General features: G+C 37.1%; 1 protein-coding gene across 47 annotated transcripts in view; it reads right to left on the bottom strand.

Annotated features, from left to right (window-relative positions):
* PLCL1 (phospholipase C like 1 (inactive)) overlaps window positions 1-22,140 on the bottom strand; it is a 958,345-nt gene that overhangs the window by 638,373 nt on the left and 297,832 nt on the right. For all 47 annotated transcript variants that reach the window (XR_014830053.1, XR_014830034.1, XR_014830032.1 and 44 more), the window contains 2 exons: window positions 20,204-20,279; window positions 17,964-18,073 (listed from right to left, as the gene is read on the bottom strand). Coding sequence is in view for 12 of the 47 variants with exons in the window: in XM_085000290.1 (XP_084856416.1) it covers window positions 17,964-18,073; window positions 20,204-20,279 (186 nt within the window). In the remaining 35 variants the exon portion in view is untranslated. The remainder of the gene's footprint in view (window positions 1-17,963; window positions 18,074-20,203; window positions 20,280-22,140) is intronic.

Here is a 22,140-nt window from a genome sequence, read left to right as displayed (position 1 = left end):
GTCTAGAAAATCAAAACCTCAGAGTAGCTGTCATTTCTCCATTATCACTATGATTATATCTACATGTATCATACAGAGTTTACAATGAGTGGAGTTAATAGCTTGTTTCATGTAAGTACCAAGGGGTTATAACACACACACACACACACACACACACACACACACTATATATACACATAATTGTTTCTTTCAATGATATTCTTCCTCTCCCAGACAAAAATGTATTACAGATAAAAGAAAAGAGGAAGGAAATTGCTTTTTTTTCCCCCTCTGGTTTCAGATTACACGAAAAGATTCTATGGGCTGACTCAGAGGATACACAATATACATTGTTAAGAATCTTTAGTCTTATTCAGATTTAATATTAAGGGGTAGCTACAGTTAAAACTCACTTTTTACACACAAGCATTTACATGTCAGCTTCATTTTTTAGCAGCCTTGGATATCAGTTTTTGGGTGATATCAAATGCACAATAAACAAAAGAGCCTGTTTCCTCCAACATTTTTAATAAGTGTAAAGAACCATCTGGAAGATAAGGGAATGAGGAAGTCATGGGCAACCAGCCATGATTTCACCAGCAAACAAACTGTCTATAGCTCTTAAGTATCAATATGACTGTTTTATCAGATGTTCAAAATGTCCTTTTCTCTGCAGTCTGAACAAATAAACTACTGATTCAATAATATCCACCAGAGAACACAAGTAACTCTAAAACTTTCAATTTTCCCTCTCTATATATTTTTGCTTAAAATAAAGTGAACCTCGGAGTTTCCGTTGTGGCTCAGTGGTAACAAACCCGACAAGTATCTATGAGGACAATGGGTTCGATCCCTGGCCTCGCTCAGTGGGTTAAGGGTCTGGTGTTGCTGTGAGCTGTGGTGTAGGTCACAGATGCTGCTTGGATCCTGCATTGCTGTGGCTGTGCTGTAGGCTGGCAGCTGCAGCTCTGATTTGATCCTTAGCCTGGGAACTTCCATATGCTGTGGGTATAGGCCTAAAAAAGACAAAAAAAAAAAAAAAGTGAAGCTCAATTAAATTTGGAGAAATATAAAATTACAATGAGGCAAACCCCTATTTCTGACCTAAGTCAATCAGAAACCCAGACCATACTTTGAAACCCAGACCATACTTTGAAGATATCTAGTCTATTTCAAAAGTATAAAAGAAATACATTTTATAATAATCTAATCTAATAATCTAATAATGCATGTTTGCGGGAAAAAAACCTCAACTTTCTGAAACTAGACTTGTTAGGAACTGATCAGGAACTTCTTTTTTGGTCCATAAGATTAATATTTCTAGGCAACAGGCTTCATAAACCAATTTTATTCTAGTTGTTCCATAATGTCAACTGCTGTGCAGCAGAAACCTGGGAAATCTCGAGTGTTCTAGTTGACTAAAGGATACCTCCGAGGGATTTGGGTTGCAATCCTTTTATCCTGGAATACATCGTGAAGTAATTTAAGAACTTTCCATCTCTGAGTCTATTGATTCAAAAGTCCATTGAGAATAGTATCTTTTAAATAAACACTCAAAGAGTTTGGCTATTTTTAGAACACATAGCTTTGCCCTGGCAGATTTACAAACCAAATCATAAGAGGTTAGTATATTTTGTTGCCGATTGAAGGATTCTCTTCATCTAAAACAAGACCTATACACTTCTTGGTCTCTGAAAGCAGGCAGTTCTACCTAATAATTTGATAAACTTTCCATAAAACCATCTGATAATGCGAAAGTTTAGGACCCAATTCTAAGTTATAGTTCTGTGACAGGGAATCTTTTCTTTCCAGAAATTATCTTCTCTCAAAATATTAATATAATGATTGTAATATCAATGATGATAATGATGATAAGTATTCCTTTCTTATTCAGATACTTTTCTGAACAGTAATGTGTAGATTTTTTGATGGATCTAAATAAGCTAAACTCCAAAGAGATTTCTTTTTGAAAAAAAAAATCTATAATTAATCTTCTCATAAAGCCATGGATTTTTCCTTAAAAGAGAAATTTAGTTCCTAATTGTTCTGCATTAGTGAATAGGCACCTTAACTTACTACAAATGCTTAAAGTATCACTACAATATGGGGAATGATTTAACAATACAAAATTGTTTTACAAGAAGTGATAAATATAGGAGAACCCCCTCCCACCTGGTCAGTTACTATGAGCATGCAGTTAGGTACATGCTATATATTTGAGCACACTGGATCTATCCAAAACAAGGGAAGGCTAATTAAATTGGAAGAGAACACTTCTAGATTGAGGGAAGTGGTGATCTTTTCAATATGGCTTTAAAAGAGTAATGTCTAATCTCATTATTCTTAACCTAAAATGTTCTTTACACATTTATATTTACATACATATATATATATATTATGTACATATATATGTACGTGTGATAATACACACACACACCACATTTCTTATATCCATATTCATATATGTATGTGTATATGTTGACAATGTTAAACTTTACCTGAGCCCTATGCTCCTGGAAAACAGGGATGATTGAGAAACTCTTAACTTTTTGCGTTCCAGGAAATGGCTTACTTCTAAGAGCCACTCTTCCCCATGTGATTTAGATAAGACCCATGGATGCCTTCCTCATTCACTTATGCCAAGGCCAGACAATGACCCTCCAAGTTCTCTTTCAGAAATGATTAGCTGAACTGTTTGTACACATTAACCAACCTTAAGTTAAGCTTCTCTCCTTCCTTCAGGCCCTAAACTTCCACCCTCCTCCAGCCTGACCCCGTATACTGCCCCTTCTTAACGGCCTCTCAGGATCACACCACCCAGCCACCCCCTCTCCATACCTAGTTCTTCTAGCCTCATTTGCCCCTTTCAGTAAAAAAAAAAAATTACTTTAAGATGCTTATAAATTTTATGGAAGAATCATTCTCCGTATTTATTGCAAGGGTCCTCTGCCCCATATTGCAAAAATCCTTTCAAATAAAATCTCTCTTTACCTAAAAGTGGATTTGTTTGTACTTGATAATGTATGCACCACACTTACATAAATACATTCAGAGTAGTGAGCTCATGTTGCTCTGATTTGGGTTAAGAATAAGAAAATTAGATGTATCCCATGTTCTCCCTAGAGTAACAAGGAAAGAAGAGGTGCTTGTGTCTGAAAAACCCAAAAGGGCTATAGGAAGTTAGAACGAAATATTCTTTCCATATATCACTGTAGAAAATAGTTAACAGAGTAAAGACATCAAACTCACCTTAGACTAAGACTCTGTGTGTAAGAAACAAATTTTCTCTAAAGAAAGTTTCCCTGCAAGAAAAGTTAGACCTCCCAAGCTAGAACCAAGTCCTCTAGTCTATGCTGCATCTATTCATTTGGATTCTGCCACTTTTGAATTATTCAAAATCATTATAAAATGCAGCTTTCATCTGAAAAAAAAATTACCTTCAAGAGACACTAAATTTAGTCCTACTGGAGATAAAGTAAAGTGGTCTGTGGCTTTCATAAACATTCAACAGCCTGGCTTTTATCTCTGCTAAACTCCTGGGTAGCACAGCTGGGATACGGCCACCCAAGGCAGAAATCTGGACACCATGTAACTAGCCTGCTTATTACTAAGAGGCATTAACATTCCACTGAAGCATCTTATATTGTTGGACAAGGACTGTTTGGAATAATTTTTAGATTTATGGTTTATTTTTATTACATATGCATTAATTATACTCTTGTGAAAAAAGAATTTGCTCTTTTTTCCAACACTAATACAGTTCATACTGTATATTTTATGATTTTCTCTCTGTATCTTTTCAGCTTCAGATTATAGTAATCTCTCAAAAATCAATCTTTTAATGTCCTCGTTTGCAACTACAAGCTTTCAAATGAATTTTATAGATACACATGGACAGAGAACATTGCGACAGATTATTTTTTAGAAGATGGGTGATTCAATTCACATGTAATTAGCAATATGACTCATGAGTAGATGTGATATAATAACAAATTAGCTATGATGCTAAAGAGTGGTAATTAAATGAGTGAGGCAGACACTTTAGGACTCCCCAGACCAAGTCGAGGATGTCTAGCACATCTTTATTTTGATTTGTTTTCTTTTCACTATTATTTTCAGACTGTTTTGGCAACCGCAGTCAAGCTATCAAGATACAAGGCAGGATCTGGAATCCATGAAAGGCTCTCTGCTCAATTGGTAATTCCTCATCGACGATTTCTCTGACTTCCCATTAGATCAAATTCCATTATGCGTTCTCATACATCTCCTTCACAGCACTCATCACAGTCACAAATTTAATACAGTGTGTGATAATTAATGATTACCTTCCCAACTAGACTGTCACCTCCATGAGACCATGCTTTTATTCACCAGTACATTCTCAGGTATGAGACCAAGAACCTAGTATGGGCTTATAGACATTTATTGAATGGATGAATACAGCTTTACAAAAAAAAAAATCCCCAAATTACTATTTGCTAATTTATGGATTAGAGTCCTATTTTATGATGTGTATCTTTATTCTATAGTAATAATCCAAACAATAACAAGGTTCTAAAAATGTGTCTATGAGTATCTTCTCAAACACCTAGTCTACGTACATCAAACTTAGCTTATAAAACTCCTGATGGTACGACTCAAGAGATCAGAGCTGTTTTTCTAGTACTTATCCATCTATTCTCTCTCACCTGCTACCTTCTTCCTGGTGATAAATAACATACATTAGAAGGCAGCTGGCTGAGATTACAGGTGAGTCTAGGGCTTGCTAGGCTGAGTAAGACTAAACTGGCTGCCACTAGAATCAGAACCTCAATTTTGGCATCATCATGGTTTTGCCTTTCCCAGGTGCAGTTACCAAACATTTTCAGCATGGCAAGTACCATAATTGCTTACCAAGATTAAAATGCTATTTATAAAACATTTACTAGGCCAAATAATAAAAATACATTTTAAAATACAATAAAAAAGGCATAAAATAAATGTAACCAAGAGAAGATATATACTAGGTCAATATACAACATTCCTTTCACTCGTTATTAAGCACACTTAACTTAATAAGGTAAGAAGTTCTTTAGGATGGTAGCTAAGTCTTTGACTGTAATCTACATTTCCAGACTAGAAGAACTTCTGTGATTTATAAACTGAATTTAATTATCAGAACCTCTATAATGTTTGAGTGTTTTAATAGCAGGGAAGTCTTGAAGAACAAAAGAAAGAATATAAGATCACTCTATTTGCAAAAATTCCCAACAGGAAGACAATATTGTTAACATGTCAATACTACCAAAAGCAATCTTAATACTCAATGCAAAACCTGTCAAAAATCCCCAAGATATTTTTGCAAAAATAGAGAAACCCATCCTAAAATTCACATGAAATCTCAAAGCCCCTATGTAGCCAAAACACCTTTTTTTTTTTTTTTGGCCACCCCCAAGTATATGGAGTTCCCGGCTGGAGCTCAGATCCAAGCTGCAATTGTGATCTATGCAGCAGCTGCAGCAACACTGGATCCTTTAAGCCACTGTGCTAGACCAGGAATCGAACCAGTTCCTGGTGCTGCAGAGACACTGATGATTCCATGGCACCACAGCAGGAATTCCACAAAACAATCTTGAAAAAGAAGAACAAACTGGAGGACTAACACTTCATGATTTTAAAACTGACTACAAAGTTACAGTAATCAAAACATTCCGAATAGAATAGAGAACCTGGAAATAAACCCTGACACCTATGGTCAATTAATCTTTGACAAGGGAGGCAAGAACATAAAATGGGAAAAAGAAAGTCTATTCAGCAAGCATTGCTGGGAAACCTGGACAGCTGCATGCAAAGCAATGAAACTAGAACACACCCTCACACCATGCACAAAAATAAACTCAAAATGGCTGAAAGACTTAAATATACGACAGCACACCATCAAACTCCTAGAAGAAAACATAGGCAAAACAATCTCTGACAACAACATCATGAATATTTTCTCAGGTCAGTCTCCCAAAGCAATAGAAATTAGAACAAAAATAAACCCATGGGACCTCATCAAACTGAACAGCTTTTGCACAGCAAAGGAAACCAAAAAGAAAACAAAAAGACAACTTTCAGAATGGGAGAAAATAGTTTCAAATGATGCAACCGACAAGGGCTTAATCTCTAGAATATATAAGCAACTTATACAACTCAACAGCAAAAAAGCCAATCGATCAATGGAAAAATGGGCAAAAGATCTGAATAGACTGTTCTCCAAGGAAGATATACAGATGGCCAGCAAACACTTGAGAAAATGCTCAACATCACTGATCATAAGAGAAATGCAAATCAAAACTACCATGAGATACCACCTCACACCAGTCAGAATGGCCCTCATTAATAAATCCACAAATAACAAGTGCTGGAGGGGCTGTGGAGAAAAGGGAACCCTCCTGCACTGTTGGTGGGAATGTAAACTGGTACAGCCACTATGGAGAACAGTTTGGAGATACCTTAGAAATCTATACATAGAACTTCCATATGACCCCACAATCCCACTCTTGGGCATATATCTGGACAAAACTCTAATTAAAAGAGACACATGCACCCACATGTTCATTGCAGCACTATTCACAATAGCCAGAACATGGAAACAACCCAAGTGTCCATCGACAGATGATTGGATTCAGAAGATGTGGTCTATATACACAATGGAATACTACTCAGCCATAAAAAAGAATGACATAATGCCATTTGCAGCAACATGGATGGAACTAGAGAATCTCATCCTGAGTGAAATGAGCCAGAAAGACAAAGACAAATACCATATGATATCACTTACAACTGGAATCTAATATCCAGCACAAATGAACATCTCCACAGAAAAGAAAATCATGGACTTGGAGAATAGACTTGTGGCTGCCTGATGGGAGAGGGAGGGAGTGGGAGGGATTGGGAGCTTGGGGTTATCAGACACAACTTAGAATAGATTTACAAGGAGATCCTGCTGAATAGCATTGAGAACTATGTCTAGATACTCATGTTGCAACAGAACAAAGGGTGGGGAAAAACAAATGTAATGTATACATGTAAGGATAACCTGACCCCCTTGCTGTACAGTGGGAAAAACAAAACAAAACAAAACACATTCTGGCACTGGCATAAACTCAGACACATAGACCAATGGAACAGGATAGGTAACACAGAAATAAACCATCATATGTATATGGTCAAAGGATTTTTAATAAGAATGCCAAGACCAATCAATGGGGTAAGAACAGTTTTTTAAACAAATGGTGCTGGGAAAACTGGGTTTCCACATGCAAAAGAATGAAGTTGGACCTTTACCTAACAACATATACAACAATTAATTCAAAATGAAACAAAGACCCAAATTAAGACCTAAAATTATAAAACTCTTAGAATAAAAAAAATTTCATGACATTAGATTTGGTAATGATTTCTTAAATATGATACCAAAGGCATAGGAAAAAGAAAAAATAGGGAAATTAGACTTCCTAAAAAATTTTAAACTTTGTGCATCAAAAGATAGTATCATCAGAGTTCCTGTTGTGGCTCAGTGGTAAAGAATCCAACTAGTATCCATGAGGATCCAGATTCAACCCCTGGCCTCACTCAGTGTGTTAAGAATCTAGCGTTACCATGAGCTGTGCTATAGGTTGCAGACATGGCTTGGATCCTGAATTGCTGGGGTTGTGGTGTAGGCTGGCAGCTGTAGCTCCAATTTGACCCCTAGCCTTGGAAGATCCATATGCCTTGGGCATGGCCCTAAAAAGTCCGAAAAAAAAAAAAAAAAAAAAAGAGAGAGAGAGAGAGAGTATCATCAGAGTAAAATGGCAAACCACAGAATGGTATAAAATATTATACATCTGATAAAGGATTAAAATCCAGAATATATGAGAACTTTTAAAACTCAACAACAACAAAAAACAAACAACCCAATTCAAAGATAGGCAAAGGACTTAAACAGACATTTCCCCAAAGAAGATATACAATGGGCAATAAGCACACTAATAATTAGGAAAGGGCAAATTAAAGCTACAATGACATACCACATCATATCCATTAGGATGGCTACTATTAAAAAACAGAAAATAACTGTGGATGAAGATGTAGAGAAACTGGAATTCTTGTGCATTGTTGATGGAAATATAAAATGGGACAGTTGATGTGGAAAACAATATGATGGCTCCTCAAAAAAATTAAACATAGAGTTACTATATGATTCGACATTTCCACTTCTAGGTATATATCTAAAAGTATTGAAATCAAAGTTTCAAAGTGATATTTGTACACTCATGTTCATAGCAGCATTATTTACAAAAGCCAAAACATGGAAGTGTCCATCAACAGGTAATTAGATAAGCATAAGATACAACAGAATATTAGTCAACCTTAAAGAGAAGGGAATTCTGACATATATCACAACATGGACGTATGCTTAGGACAGTTTGCTAAGTGAAATAATCAGTCACAAAAAGACGGCATTATTCCAGTTACATGATGTACTTGGAGTAGTCCAAAATCATGGAGACAGAGAGCAGAATGGTGTTTTCCAGGGTCTAAAGGGAGGGGAGAATAGGTAGTTATAGTTTAATGAGTACAGAGTTTCAGTTTTACAAGATAAAGAGAGTTCTGGACACAGATAGTGGTTATGGTTGCATAATACTACAAATATATTTAGTACCATTGGACTATACACTTGAAAATGGTTAAGATGGTATGTTTTATGTTATATGTATTTTACCACAATAAAAAAAAATCAGGGAAAAAAAATCCAAGATGGTAAATAGAGACTATCCTCTTTGGATACTGTTTTTTCCTATGCCACAGCTACAGCAGTGCCAGATCTGAGCCATGTCTGTGACCTACACTACAGCGCACAGCAATGCCAGATCCTGAACCCACTGAGTAGGGCCAGGGATCGAACCCACATCCTCATGGATACTAGTTTGGTTCATCACCACTGAGCCATAATGGGAACTCCAAGACCATCTTATTTGGAAAGAGGTATCAGGAAGGGAGAAGGAGGACTCATAGTGGGAGACTACAGGAGGTAAGGATAGAAACTGATTATAATTAGAGTTTCATAGTGCCATGGGTTAAAAAAAAGTAGGGGAGCAAGACATAACAGAGAATATATATAGGGAGAGAGATTTATGCTACCAATAAGTTTAGCAACAAAAGGATCAATGTATTTAAACAATGTAATGCAGTTAAACCACAGAGAAAAGATTTAAAATAACATACAATAGTAAAATGTAAAGACCTGTAAGGATTCCAGCTATCATAAAATCTGATCTTATTTTTGGTTTGGAAAAATCTAGCCCCAAAGAAGATAATTTTTAAAAATTAAATCTGTTGCAGATTTCTAGACTCATAGTCCAACTCCCTACAGGTCTAAAGACCTAGATAATTCCAAGACAAAGAATTTGTTATTTTGCATATATCACTAGAAAGTATTTTTCTTAGACTTACCAGAATTAAAAACTTTGTTTAAACTCTTTAAACCTTGCTTCTCAAGATCAGTAACTTAAAGACTCCTTAACTTTACTTCTCCAGAGGCTCCCTTCTTCTCAGTTAGGCCTGAGGAATTAACCTATTGGGACTTCATCTCATTTCTAAATCAACTCAGGTTTGTTATTCAAAGGAAGAAGAAAGATTCCAGGATTTCTGCCCTAACAGATTAAATGATAAAGGAAAGATGAAGGATCTGAAAGGCAGAACTGAGGCTGTGGAGGCTAAGCTAAGGAAGGACTATGAGAAGAAGTATGGCCTTTGCAAAGTTTTTGCTGGAGGCACAGTTCTTATGCTTCCTCTATCTCATCAAGATGTGGAGGCTGGCAACGTCTGGACCAAAAACCAGGGAACAGTAAAGCTGTCCAAGGGAAATGGGAAGAGAGGGAGGGAGGCACTGGCTGGGTTCTCAGGGTGGGTCCAGGGTCTGCTTTGGTATTTGTGTTGTTATTTTGGTTTTGCTTCATTATCTCAATGGCATCTGTCCAGGGGCTCAACTGCATCCAATTACTCAGTAGTGATCAGGCCCTGGGGAGTTGATTCCTGCTAACCAAGCTCAAAGGAGATGGACTGATAAAAAAAAAAAAAAAAAGGAAGTGAACTGACTCACTTAGAAAGAGACTGTCAGGCAGATGGGACTAGTTACATTATTTGGTCAACTCATTCCACCTTCGTTAGAAAAGTATATTTGGGAAGCCAAGTTGAGAACAGAGTTGGTGAATGCAGTGTCAGAAGAAGGAGGTGGTCCCAAGCTACATTCTCTCAATGCAACTTCCTTCACTCCAGGATACTGCCAAGATGGTTGGAATACTCATGTTAGCTGGACAGGACATTCACTCTCTTGGATGAAGATAACAAACATAAAGCACTTACTACAGTATTGATACACAGAAAGCACTCAATTAATACAAGCCATCATTATTATGGGGCTATAAATATTCTGGTAATTTAGCATAGTGGGCTGACAGCATGAGCTTTGGAGCTCTATTGCTCACCATCTATATGACAATGGGAAGGTTATTTAACCTCTCAAGCCTCAGTTCTCCTACATGTAAAATGAGTGTAATAATGATACCTTAAAGAGTGACTCTTAAAATTACTTAAGATATTGCCTGAAAATCACTTAACTGCTAATTGTAAGATTTGAATGATCATTATAAATAAAAAAACAACAAACACTTGCAGAGCATTTTTTTATATCCCAGATATTGCTCTATATGCATTAACTCATTTGGTCCACTCTCTGACCCTATGAGGTGGATACAGTCAAGGAACTCATCACTGGTAGATTATCTTCACCAACACTAGCTCCCTTCTTTGAAGAAGCATATACTTTCCCACTCCACTGAAGTCAGACTGACCATTTGGCTTGCTTTGGCCAGTCAAATTTAAAGAAGGACATGTGACACTATTTGGCAGAAAAGTTTAAAACCAATTTGTGCTTCCCTACCTCTAGGATTAGTTGAGATAAAGCCCCTATTAGCCTGAGTTCCTAAGTAACCCTTGCTGAACCTGGTGAACAGACAGGGCGAGCAAGAAAAAAGCTATTGTTTCAAGCCACCAAGATTTTTGTTTTTGTTGCCATAGCATAAAAGAACCGTATTCCAATGAACCCAAAAGCATAGAAACAAAAGGAAATTTTCCCAATACGACATAGTTAGAAAGAGTCTGACTCCAGATTCTTTACTCTTGAGTACTGATATGAATACAAAGAATAGTTTATTATTAATGCATTGTTGTCATTGGAGGTCTGTTTTTAGACTTCATAGTTGTTCTTTTCTGAATGACTTATTTCAGGAGGAAATCTAGCCTTTCTCCAGCCTCTACTGAAACAACAGCCAGCAGATGACAAAACACCATTGGAGAATTTGTTAATGGACAACATGGAGGACACTGGACATGTTCCTTCTTTATATCACCTCAAAGAAGTCCCTGGGGGCACAGTCACTCTGGCTGCCAGAAAAGCCTGTACACACAGGATCTCAGAGAATGCTTTAAAATATCTATGGTCATTCTGTTGATGGTGAACCCATTCTTTCCATCACTCAGTCTTTCAGAAATAGATCCCTCTCCTCATATGTCTTATCCCATTAACCCATCATCTTGTTTACCTTTTGTCTCTCAACAATGAGCAAAGATTTCAAATATGTTTGCAGGCTCTATTAGAAAGCATGTCTACAAATAAAAAATGCTGGAGAGGGTGTGGAAAAAAGGGGACCCTATTACACTGTTGGTGGGAAAGTAAATTGGTGCAACCACTGTGGAAAACATTAAGAGATTCCTCAGAAAACTAAAAATAGAATTACCATTTGATCTAGCAATCCCACTTCTGGGCATCTATCCAGAGAAAACCATGACTCAAAAAGATACATGTACTCCAATGTTCATTGAAGCATTATATACAATAGCCAAGACATGGAAACAACCTAAATGTCCATCCACAGAGGAGTGGATAAAGAAGATGTGGTACATATACACAATGAAATATGTGTGAAATTACTCAGACAGTGAGACACCATCATCATATGCTATTGCTTACATGTAGAATCTAAAAAAAGGACACAATGAACTTCTTTGCAGAATAGATACTAATTCTCAGACTTTGAAAAACTTGTGGTTTCCAAATGAGACAGGCTGGGGTGGGGGGATGCACTGGGGATATGGGATGGAAATTCTACAAAATTTTGTTGTGATGATTGTTGTACAACTATAAATGTAATAAAATTCATTTTTTAAAAAGAAAGAATATTACTACACTAACATCCATGTAATTTCCTTTATGCAGCAAGATTCCCTAGAGATGTGAGGGCCTGAAATTTGGGGACCGAATGAAAGAATCTGCCTGAGTTAGAACACAAGTACACAAAGAGAAGTGAGAAGCTTCAGCCTCTGTTCTTCGAAGCCAAGGAAAATGAAATTGTTGTCAAGATAAAACAGAAAGAGCAAAGCTTAAGCAGTGATAGAAAGCCAAAAAGGCAGAAAAGATCAGTCATATTCACTGAACATTAATCTATAAAAGAGACCCAGTTTTTTAATGAAATACAATGGAATGCATTAAATTATAAGCTGGAACTCTATCTAGGGAAAGATAATATATATATGTCAGTTAATAGAAGTGCTCATTGATGAAGTAATCATTTATTCACAATTTATTTAATATATTATTCAATTAGTAATCAATGAAATTCAAAAAACAAGTAAGAAGTCATCCATTTTTCTAATTTTTAAGCTTTAGTGATCACTTACTTCATGGCTTTCCCTTTATAATAAAATGTTTACTAATTTATATTTCTTCAATGCTTTTTATATATCTCTATTTGACACTTCTCCAGCCTGATAAAATTGATTTTTTCATCAAACTTTTAAAAATGTACAGATAATGGAATTTAGTTCCTTAAAATAGTCAATAGTTCAACTTAGAAAAATATGTATTAAGAAACTCACAAAAGTGCTATTCTAGGGTTCTAATTTCATTTTTATAGATGCTACCACCTTTCAGTGAAACTCTCTTTGAACTTAAAGAATCAATCACTCTGGATGGAGTCCAAGACTTTAAGTAAATTCCACTTCATAATTTATTATGTTTTTGTTTCTGTTTGTTTTGTTTTTGTTTTTGTTTTTTGCTTTTTAGGGCTGCACTCGTGGCATATGGAGGTTCTCAGGCTGGGGGTCTAATCAAAGCTACAGCTGCCAGCCCATGCCAGAGCCACAGCAACTCCAGATCCAGGCCGCATCTGTGACCTACACCACAGCTCAAGGCAACGCCAGATCCTTAACCCACTGAGCGAGGCCAGGGATTGAACCTGCAACTTCATGGTTCCTAGTCGGATTCGTTTCCACTGTGCCATGACGGAAACTCTTATATTATCTTTTGTCAGTGATGTAGTATAAATTCATATTTCTTTCACGAGATTTTCAGAATTCTCATTAGCGAAATACTTCCAAAATTAATAACAACTTTACTACAATAGGTTGGGCCATGCAAATGAAGTTGTAATATCTCTTTCTGGAGGATGTAAAGAAAGGAAAATTTTTCATTATAAGATTTTAATATTATGCTAATTACTCAATAAAATTCATTTGTGAAGGACAGCATGGAGAAAAGAGAGATGGAAGGAACAGTTGAAATGTGAAGGTGGGATGAAATGGAGCTATCTTGGTTCAGTGATTATCTGGAAAAGACACTGACGGAGTCACTGAGACCTGCACCATCACATCATCCCCAATGTACACAGAAGCTATTTAGAGAGTTCAATTTTGTTCTCAGCAGTGAAGGAATAAGAAAGGGAGAAGAGGAAAATGACTACATTAGTTGGTTATTGGCATGTGGGAAAGTGTAGGGAAATGCAGATCTGCTAAGCAATCCCTACTCTGGACCCATTCATGGTGCTAAAATATGAATGAAAGAAAAACACATGTTTGGGAGTTCCCTGAACCATTGTGAGTTTAGCCTCCTTACTGGATTCTAAGTCCTTGTTCCTAGTGTGGAAAATTTGGACTCTGTAAGTATAATTCATTTTCATTATATTGTAAAGCTCTTCAACTTTGTCTCTGCAAATGTTTCTCCAATTTCTCTGTCATGTATTAATATCAGATCATTGCAGAAAACACAGAATTGCAGAAAACATAAACTGAATAATTTACTGTTTAGTCTCAGAGCAACGTGCTTTAAAGCCAATGACCCTTTCCAGAACGCCATGCTGCCAACCTACCACTCCCCCAAAGGCATATTTCTCATTTTTTCTAGATCCTCCCTTGCTTGTTGGAAATTACATTGGAATTAAATATATAGCTACATGAATTCATATATTCTACAAATATTGGTCAATCACCACTCCTTTCCCCTACATATTGAGGAGTCCTTGCAAAAATTGTGTGCAAGGAAATCTTTGCAGTTAAGCAATTCAGAATTTATAGGTGAGTCTTGGCATATCCTACTATTTCAGTGATTATGTCTTACCAGTGTGGTTAGTACTAATCCAACCAGTTGTAAGCAACGGAAATTGACTCTAGTAAACTTAAGAAATGGGGCATTTTTAGGAGCTTGGAAAATCAACAGGAGGGCTGGAGAACACAGCAGGAACTAAGAAGTCTGAGTCTAAGATATAAGAAATGAAGGAAGAGTCTTAGAGAGGAGGGTCTTCTCAGAGAGGCACCACTGCAATAACCAGTCTCCAAAAGAGCTTGGTCTCTTTGTCTCTGAGCTAAAAGTTCAAATTCCAACGAGGTCATTTGTTTAGGGGAAAGGGCACATAATTAGCAACAGGTCCACTAAATGCAATGAAGGAGAGAAATGACATATGAGAAGTTTGGAAAAATTCACTATTCTTGTTTAAGTTCCTTGCACTCAAGCTGAAATACCAGAAGCTTGTACATGAGTTAAAATAATAGAATATTTTCTCTTTTTGAATTATAGTTTTGTGCAGATAAATGCCCAGGAGTGGGACTGCTGGATCATACTATAGCTCTATATTTAGTTTTCTGAGGAACCTCCCTACTGTTTTCAATAGTAGTTGTACCAAGGTACATTCCCACCAACAATGAAGGAGGGTTCCTTTTTCTCCACACCCTCTCCAGCATTTGCTATTCGCAGACTTGTTAATGATGGCCATATGATATCACTTATATGTAGAATCTAAAATATGGCACAAATGAACCTATCTACTAAACAGAAAAAAAAACTCACAGACATAGAGAACAGACTTGTGATTGCCAAGAGGGAGGGGGGAGGGAGTGAGATGGACAGGGAGTTTGGGTTAGTAGATGCAAACTATCATATTTAGAATGGATAGACAATAATGTCCTACTGCACAGCACAGGGAACTATGTCCAATCTCTTAGGATAGAACATGATGTAAGATAGTATGAGAAAAAGAATGCATATATATGTATGCTGGGTCACTATGCTGTATAGCAGAAATTGGCATGATTAATTTTTTATAATCAATTATACTTTAATAAAATTAAAGAATAATAGAAGATTGATTCTATCTCCAAAGATCTGTCCTTTGTATAGCATTTTCTAGGCTCCATTTAGTAATCATCTCCTGTCACTAAACCAAACACATAAACAAACCTCAGAAAAGAGTGAATGGGCTTAAGTCAGAAGTTAACAAAGAAGTAAACAATTATATCTTAAATTTTTTAAAGTGAATACTACTCAGCCATAAAAAAGAACAAAATAATGCCATTTGCAGCAACATGGATGGAACTAGAGACTCTCGTGTTAAGTGAAGGAAGTCAAAAAGAGAAAGACAAATACCTTATCACATATCTTAAATCTAATATATGGCACAAATGTTTCTATCTATAGAAAAAAGAAAAACTAACTCATGGACATAGAAAACAGATTTGTGGTTACCAAGGGGGGGGTAGGGAGTGGGAAGGACTAGGAGTTTGGGGTTAGTAGATGCAGACTATTATATTTGGAGTGGATAAGCAATGAGATCCTGCTGTATAGCACAGGGAACTATATCTAGTCACTTATGATGGAGCATGATGGAGGATAATGTGAGAAAAAGAAGATATATATGTACGACTGGGTTACTTTGCTATACAGCAGAAATTGACAGAACATTATCAATTAACTCTAATAAAATTTTTTAATTATTAATTTAAAAAAGCCTTTTCTTCCAATGGTCATCCTCACCCTTATGAAAGTAATACCATATATGTGTGTATATATGGTATTACACACATACATATATATACACATACACAGTAATAATATATATATATATATATAGTGTCGTTTTGTGCACTGTAACTTAGATATCTTGTATGTATTACTTCATTTAATTCTTACAAAACTAGAGGTGGAGATACTTTTATAACCCTCAGACAGATTACATAACTTGGCTAATGCCTCGCACCTATCAGGCAATTTGCACACAGAGCCTGTGCCCTCACTCCCACACCAGGCTTCCTGGATTCGGTCACATGGCTTGATTCTAACAGGAGGCAGGAGGACAGGGTAGTGGTTAGAACCATGGGCATGAGTTAAAAATCTCAATTCTGCCATCTACTAGCTGAAGGTAAGAAACTGAAAACTCCCTAAACGTCACTTTCCTCCTCTGTGAGATGGAGGAGGTCATATCAGGGTCAGCATGAGTTGCTGCAAGATCACATGGTTATTGCAAAGAGGAAAGGAGGAAACATATAACCTTGTGAAGTGCTGAATAATCAGTGGCTATTATTAGTTATATACCTGTCTCCCCTTGTAGACTAGTCCTAGAGGCTCAGGTATTACATTTTTGATATTTGTGTCCCTAGCTCCTTTCTCAGTGATCAGCATATTAACAAGCCCACAAAAAATATATGCTGACTAGAAAGCATTTGTATGAGGGCTCATACTGCCATGTTGTAGTTAAGTATTATAAAATGAGCTCCTCTTTATATTAACACTACAGTTTCTGCCTAAGCAAATGATGCCTTTTCCCCCATCCTACTTCCTGCCTCTAGACTGCTAACTCATGAGGTCAGATCTGTATCAGTTTTGTTCTCTGTGAGTCCCCAATGCATAGTAGAGAGCCCAGTACATAGTAGAAGCTAAACAAATATTTGGGGATTGAATTTTTAATAAATATCTGTGACAGGTCTCACAGTTCACCTAGGACTTTCACATAAACATGTGCAGTATCTCTCTGCAGAGCAGGCTCTGGAGCCACACTGCCTGGGTTCAAACTCCAGCCTCACCATTTACTAGCTGAATGATCTTGGGTAATAAACATAAGGGTTCAATGTCTCAGTTTTCCCACTGGTAAAATAAGAATACTAACAGTATTGGGTTAATGAAAGTATGAAAATGTTAACTCATATGAACCTTATAACATAGTACCTGGTGCATCATAAGTGTTCTTTAATTGTCAGGAATTATTAATTTTGTTTGCAGCTGTTTTCCTCCATTGCACTGCTAAGAAGAAATTATTCCAACTGCCTGAATCACTTATTCATTCATGTAACAAAATATGAAAAGCAGCATCTTCAAAGTCCTAAAATTAATTTTCAGCAGAGCAAATTATAATCTCAAAAACACAGACTTCCAAAAATTTTGCAAAATTTAGGGATTGTTCTCAAAATAAAATAATCCTAAATGGTTCCAGATATCCTACAGTTTAAGGCTCTTCCAAATCCTTTGTGTTAGATTCTTCTTCAGTAACATTTTATGTTATTCTTTCCACATACAAGAACAGCCATACTGACTTGAACAGAAGTGTGAGTAAACACACACACACACTCCCCCCACCTAGGTAATGGAATTAGGTCATGCTGTCCTCTGCCTCTATTACAAACCTCATTGTCCTATTATGGCAAAAACTGTGTCAATCACAGCATGCATCTCCCATCACTTAGAGCATGAATTAATTAGGCCGCACATTAATTAAAAATTCAAATCACCATATTTAACTACTGACGCTTCTCTACACATTGAGAGATGAGGAGCCGAAAAATAAAGCAAAGGGGCACTTGAGTGCTTCATGTACCTTCAATACTGTAATGTTCCAAGCAAAGCTCTCAGTTGCTTTGTTGAGTTTTCTTCCTTTCAAGCCTTCTTTTGCCCCCAGATTATGAAGTTCCTCATGGAACTCCATCCCTTTGAAAAAAGAACATAAAAGAATTCATCATATAGATTTCTGAAAAAAATAGACCTTTTATTGTGAAAATATTTTCAATAAAAATCTAATTTCCCACTTCTGTCCTCCTCTCATAAAATTTCTAAACCCCTAAACTGAATTCTCCTTCCCATTCTGTTCATCCCCATCGAATGGCTATCCATAGGGTAAAACTAAAAATAATCAATGCAGTAGATTAAATTCGTTTTTAAACAGCCAGGAGCCATCAATAAAGACGAGAGAAGTTGGGAAGCAAATTCTTCCAACAGGTTTCATCCACCTTGTTTGTCTCTGCCTGGTTTTTATATAAATGGTGCAGTGTGTGAATAGCAACCATATGTGAAGGATGCACATTTCTTATCTTGTGAACCATCCATATGGCTTGACAGTAGGCCTGGAGCCCACATAGATAACAATGGTAATTAGTAAATGTTGAGTAAAAATAAACTTTTTTTAAAAATAGCATTCCTGGAAACACCCAAATGTTTCAGATTTGGGAATGGCTTTAAAGTTATTTTTAGCTAAACCATTCTCCCAAGCTTTAATACTATAAAAAAATCACCATCATCTGTTTCTCCAGCCTTTATCTTAGCACCTCAGAGATGGGAATCACACTTCCTTCTGGAGAGCTCATTCCATCTTTGGAAAGCTATGGTTGAGAGCAAACCATTCTCTCTCCCTGGAACTTCTACTCTTCGGAGCTACCTAGACCCAGACCAACAAGGTCTAACTTCTACTCCATGGTACAGCCCTTTAAATACATGAAGAAAGATATTGAATAAAGTCTACCAGTTTTCCCTTCTCTGGATTAAACATTCTAATGCATGTCAGTTTTCTAATAATGTCTCTCTTTAAAGATGACATCCAGGCAGGATCTCTGCATAGCGCAGTCCTGGAGTTTAGCTTGTAGGGACCTGCATCCAGGAGCATTGTACTCAAAATGGGATTGAAGCAGCCTTCATGAGGTAGGGTTTTACCACCACCTCCCTCGTTCTAGATTACTATGCTTGTATTAATGTAACCTAAAACCACATGAACTTTCCTGATGATAATAACATCATAAGTACAGGACATAGTACGTGCATGACTGCACTTACACTCTGACTCTACCACTGACTAGCTATGTGAGCATAAGCAAGTACCTGAAACTTTGCAATTTAGTTTTCTCAATGGTGCCATGGTGATAACAAGAGTGTTGACCTCATGGACTTGTGGGGAAGAGTAAATGAGTCGGTTTATACAAAGCTCTCAAAATAGGAGCATTATACATGTATTCGGTATCATTATTTTTGTTCTTCCTGTCAACTGAAACATTTAAGCCTCCAGAGAAGTAGTGAAGAGCATCATTTTAAAAGTCTGGTCTGGGTTCGAAGATTGCCTCTGCCATATGTTGATGCAGGATTTGGGGTAATTCACTTTGTCTCTCAGAATTTCAGATGCCTCATCTGTAGATGAGCTATAATGATGATTGCCTTGCAGCACTGTTATGAGGACTAAGTAACAACAGCATATGTGCTCAGTATATAATATGCATATATATCAAGCAACTGTCGGTGTCATCTTCCTCATCATAATCATCAATGTGTGTGTGGATCTAGGAGAACATAGATCCAGGAGAGATAACAGTATAGGGCTGTGGATGAAGGTGAAAATACAATAAACATAGCGATGTGCTCTCAGAGATAGGGGACCCATCTCATCCTTCAAGAAAGAACAAATCTAAAATGAGGACTAGGAAATGAAGAAAAGCCTAGAAGAGTAATAGGATTGTGGTTTGAATTGTAAAAATAAAGTGGTTCTTAATGGGCAATGTGAAACCATAGTTTCCATATCAGTAGTAAAAGTTTTCATAGCTTCCCAAACCACAAAAGCAATTTTAGGAACTCTCACCTCTCTAGACATCTGCAGACACCACCCCTATACACACACATACATCCCACCTACTACCACCTAGATCTCTTCTCTACTAAACAAAGGCTTCAGTTTAACTCAAATTACAGTTAATTATGACATAAAATACTTGAACTTTAAGAGCAAAAAGAAAAACTTTAAAAGTTTGCCAAGAACCATCATACGGTTTCTAAATGAAATGAGTGCAAGGGGGTGATTACCTGCTTTCTGACACTGCACAATCTTTTCCTGGACTGTGTCTGCCATTTCTATGAGAAAACGGCTCTCTTGAATCATCTGTCACAAAATAAACATGAAAAAGATGGTTGTCAGAAATCCTGAAACTGGTACATTGGAAAGAAGACATACTGAAAGATCCACATGACACTGCCAGGATGGGGAGCCATGGCTGTAACCAGAAAAGAGATGGGAGAGGGAAGGATAATGCCTGCTTCAACCCCCATCCACTCTAACACTAGCTAGAATCACCTACTTTATGGTTGCCCCAGTTATGTAATATGCCTGTCACCCCATGGGTGCCAAATAAATAACTGCTGAATAAAGGCGTACACATTCTCTACATTCCAGATCACATTCACGAACTCCTCTTGTTTTATCCCCTCACCCTCTAAGGTCCTGCAACATCAAGGCAAGAACAATGGCAATGAGAATCAGAGTAGGGAATCACCTCGTGATGAGCTAAAGGACTACTAGATACATCACCGAGGTGGTCAGCTTGGATCTGGGCGGCCCAAAGATGGCAGAGGTTTGGTCCTCTTTCCAGGTGGGCTCCAGTTCCAATGGCAAGAATGAGGTGTGGGTCATATTTAACATCAATTCGGAGTTCCCGTTGTGGCACAGCATAAACGAATCTGACTAGGAACCATAGGTTGTGGGTTCGATCCCTGGCCTTGCTCAGTGGTTAAGGATCCAGTGTTGCCGTGAGCTGTGGTGTAGGTCGCAGACACGGCTCAGATCTGGCGTTGATGTGGCTCTGGCGTAGGCCAGCAGCTATAGTTCCAATTAGACCCTAGCCTGGGAACCTCCCTATGCTGTGGGTACAGCCCCCCCAAAAAAGACCAAAAAATAAATAAATAAATAACACCAATTCAACAGCGCTTGAAAGCGACAATACTGAAATGATGTCCGTACCCTGCACATTTGGATAGAAAGAGAAAAAGACCAAGAGGTAATTAATATGCTGAATAAAGCAGGGAAAATAAGATAACTAGTGGAGAAATGAAGAAAAGAAAATTCTGTATGTGAAGAAAGGGGAAGTTGATTACAGGTAAAGAAGCTGTGATCAGAAAGACAAGAGATTGGGTCCCTTCTGAAGGAATGACTAAAGAAAGGCAATCAACAGGCAAACTAACACTTCCTGAATTTCCAGCCACACTTCTTTTCTTAATAAATGTCATCCCTTTTACCCTGGCTATTCCATGTTTTACCCGTCTGGTTCAATAATCTGATAATCTGAAGAGAGTCCAAGGCAGAATGCAAAGTGGACATAAAAGGTCTTGAGTAAGAAATTTTTTATTATTAAATATTGTTGAATAGATTTTCTTGTACAATCACTTTCATATATAAAGTGGTTTATGACTACAAATCTTCAGATGGAAAAGAACCTTTGAATCACAAATTTTTAGTGCCTAACAACTCCATTGGAGTAAAAGCATATCATTCATTCAATTAGCAAGTATCTATTCAGCAGCCACCATGTGTAAGCACTGTGGTAACTATAAGAGATATAATGCAGTAAAGAACAAAACCAGACACATGTCCATCTACTTGGAGCTCAGAGTCTAGTAGGGAAGTCTACTCAAATGAATGAATGACATATGATAATCAATTTAAGCAAACTTCAATTACTCATGTTTTCTGCCTAAGGTGATAGTTTGAAATGACGTATTGGGAGGGCTAAGTTGACTACCAAAATCATAAAATTAGACACCCAAGGAGTTCTAAACTGAGTCAAACTCTTAACTGCATTAGTTTTTTCAACTTCTGAGAGAAAGTAGAATGCTGGTAATAGTGTATCAAATGGCTAAGAGTAGCCTGAGTTACTGCAGCTTCCAAATGAATGAAACCCAAAGGTGAAGAAAGATTTAATATGAAGGCAATCTGATTGAGTCTTTTCTAAGCTTAGCATCCACACATG

This window comes from Sus scrofa, chromosome 15 (genome assembly GCF_054392235.1).
Source record: "Sus scrofa isolate SSC_HxYL_T2T_F1_AM1 chromosome 15, Sscrofa_HxYL_maternal_Yorkshire_Landrace_v2.0, whole genome shotgun sequence".
Lineage (NCBI taxonomy): Eukaryota > Metazoa > Chordata > Mammalia > Artiodactyla > Suidae > Sus > Sus scrofa.
This window is presented reverse-complemented; position numbering and strand designations above follow the sequence as displayed.